The sequence below is a fragment of the Sinocyclocheilus grahami genome, unplaced genomic scaffold (genome assembly GCF_001515645.1).
Source record: "Sinocyclocheilus grahami isolate Dianchi unplaced genomic scaffold, SAMN03320097.WGS_v1.1 scaffold27.1, whole genome shotgun sequence".
Classification (NCBI taxonomy): Eukaryota; Metazoa; Chordata; class Actinopteri; order Cypriniformes; family Cyprinidae; genus Sinocyclocheilus; species Sinocyclocheilus grahami.
The window spans coordinates 1872115-1874395 of NW_015505206.1; the positions used below are offsets into that span (position 1 = coordinate 1872115).

The 2281-nt window shown below is 36.8% G+C and overlaps 1 protein-coding gene across 2 annotated transcripts in view; it reads left to right on the forward strand.

Annotated features, from left to right (window-relative positions):
- The window catches only part of LOC107567809 (arf-GAP with dual PH domain-containing protein 2-like), a 6022-nt gene that overhangs the window by 1531 nt on the left and 2210 nt on the right, over positions 1 to 2281 (forward strand). For both annotated transcript variants that reach the window (XM_016253581.1, XM_016253590.1), the window contains exons 2-7: positions 15 to 145; positions 309 to 400; positions 866 to 948; positions 1084 to 1193; positions 1382 to 1531; positions 1691 to 1774. In XM_016253581.1, the coding sequence (XP_016109067.1) occupies positions 15 to 145; positions 309 to 400; positions 866 to 948; positions 1084 to 1193; positions 1382 to 1531; positions 1691 to 1774 (650 nt within the window). The remainder of the gene's footprint in view (positions 1 to 14; positions 146 to 308; positions 401 to 865; positions 949 to 1083; positions 1194 to 1381; positions 1532 to 1690; positions 1775 to 2281) is intronic.

A 2281-nucleotide genomic window follows, 5' to 3' on the forward strand; every position in this document is an offset into this window, starting at 1 on the left:
CTTGTTATTTGAAGATCCAGATTGGGCTTCATGCACACTGGGAATATTTGTGTGTCTGAACTGTTCTGGAACTCATCGCAATCTTCCTTCTGTAAGTCGTATCAAGTCTATACGCTTAGACTTCTGGGATGATGAGCTTGTGCAGGTATGTGAACTAAAAATTCAAATGATAAAATATTGGTTGTTACCTGACTGTTAGATTTTGTAAGGTCATTGTTTTAGTTTTCAGAATCTAGTGGTTACAGTAGGTCATGAATGTGAACCTTAACACTGTTGTGCTTCCTTTTAATGCGTTTCTGGACGAGAAGTTCATGAAGGCCAATGGAAATCGTGCTGCCAAAAACTTCTATGAGAAATTTGTCCCAGTCTTTCATTATCAGCCCCAACCAGACGATTGCGAGTGAGTAGTCCAATCTCTTCTGCTGACTGAAAAGTCAAACAAAAGCATAATTTAAAACTGAAACATGTACTTACTAATTTATCGTCATAGTGGAACAGATCTCTGTTTTGGGAAGTTAAAAAAAAATATATAGCTGATCAAGCAAACATCTTACCGGCAAGAAAAAAAAGCTGTGTACTATTGTTGGTTACAGTAAGAGGAACTACTGCTTCAACTAAAAGGGGTTTCTGGTGTTAATGTCCAGTCTTTTGATTCTGTCAGCGGCACTCTTGATTCTTAATACACTGCATTGCATATGTATTAGTTAAATATATGGCCATATTCAGCTAAACTAGTGCAATCTGCTTTGTTATTATAAAATAGTAAGTGTACGTTCAGACTATAATATGTGTACTGTATGTAATTTACACATCAATTATCCCCAGCACATAGCTCAACAAAATGCATTCTGTGTACACTGTATAGGGTTCTCAGAGAACAATGGATTCGAGCCAAATATGAAAGAATGGAGTTTACAGAGGAAAAAACAGAAAGACCTTACACAGCAGGTAATCCATTTCAGTTCCCAGATGGTTTCTGTTAACCTTTGTACTTTAAAATGTATTTACCTTATTCTGTTTCATCTGCTAATATTAACAATGAATAACATGAATCTTTCAATGAAATTGTTTGCCCTGCTCTAGGTGTCTACGAGGGCATGCTGTGGAAGAAAGGAAAGGATAACGGACAGTTTCTCGAGAGAAAGTTTGTTCTTTCAGTGCACGATTTTACCCTCAAATACTACAAGGAGGATGTGAGAACTTTTTTGTTGAGCAATGATGTCAAAGCTAATAATATGCATTATTAATCACCCGATATCTTTCATCTAACACAATTCTAGACTCATTTTAAAATATTTGACTTTGATTGAAAATAATAGAATCTAATGAAGTATTAGGTGCACAAATTAGATATTCATTAAACACTGTCTGTACTCTTCAGGAATCTAAGGGACCAAAGGCTACTATTTCTGTGAAGGACCTGAATGCAACCTTCCAGCCTGAGAAGATAGGACATGCTTACGGCCTTCAGATCACCTACTGTGTGGATGATCACACCAGAAACCTTTTTGTTTACCATAAAAATGGGCGGGTAAACCTCTGGAACTTTCTTTTTTTTTTTAAAAAGAATAATTGTACAACATGTCATGTAGATTTCAAAGTTGTTGTTTTTTTTCCTTTTTGTTTTGAACCCGTTTTAAAGGCAGCTTGAGCACTAAACAGTATTTGCTCTGTATTTCCTCCCTTTTAGGAGATTGTCAATTGGTTTAATGCCATTAGAGCTATTCGCCATGTCTACCTAAAAACAGCCTTTCCTACAGCTAGCGATGGAGATGTAAGTACATTTTGTATACTTGATTTTGACTTACTTGAGTACCATGTGTCACCTACAATTTGCTTTACCTAGCTTTTGAATATCTTAATAACGCGTAGAGTTTTCTGCTGTTGTAGTTGCGTTAACATTGCCACATAAAAAGGAAGTACTGCAAGTTTCCCCTTTTCCAAGTGATTTTACTTCCTAAAACCATCAACAGCTTAAGGCCTGTCTTCCCTTCCATTTCACAACATGAATGATCATCAAACAAACACCCCACACCACAATGTTAACAGGACACGGAAATGTGGTTTTGGTTTTTTGGTTTTGGAGTCGCTGCATCCCTAAACAAGAAACGTGTTGTTTAGTTGGTTAGCTAACAGAATGCTCTTTGTGTCTTATATTCAAAAGTTTTCTGGGCTAGTTCAGGAACAAATTGTTCACTGAAACTCACTGTAGATGTAAGCTTAAACTCTACATTTTTCCGCAGCAAAAAAATGGCTGCCCACTGCTCCGGGTGTGTGTTCA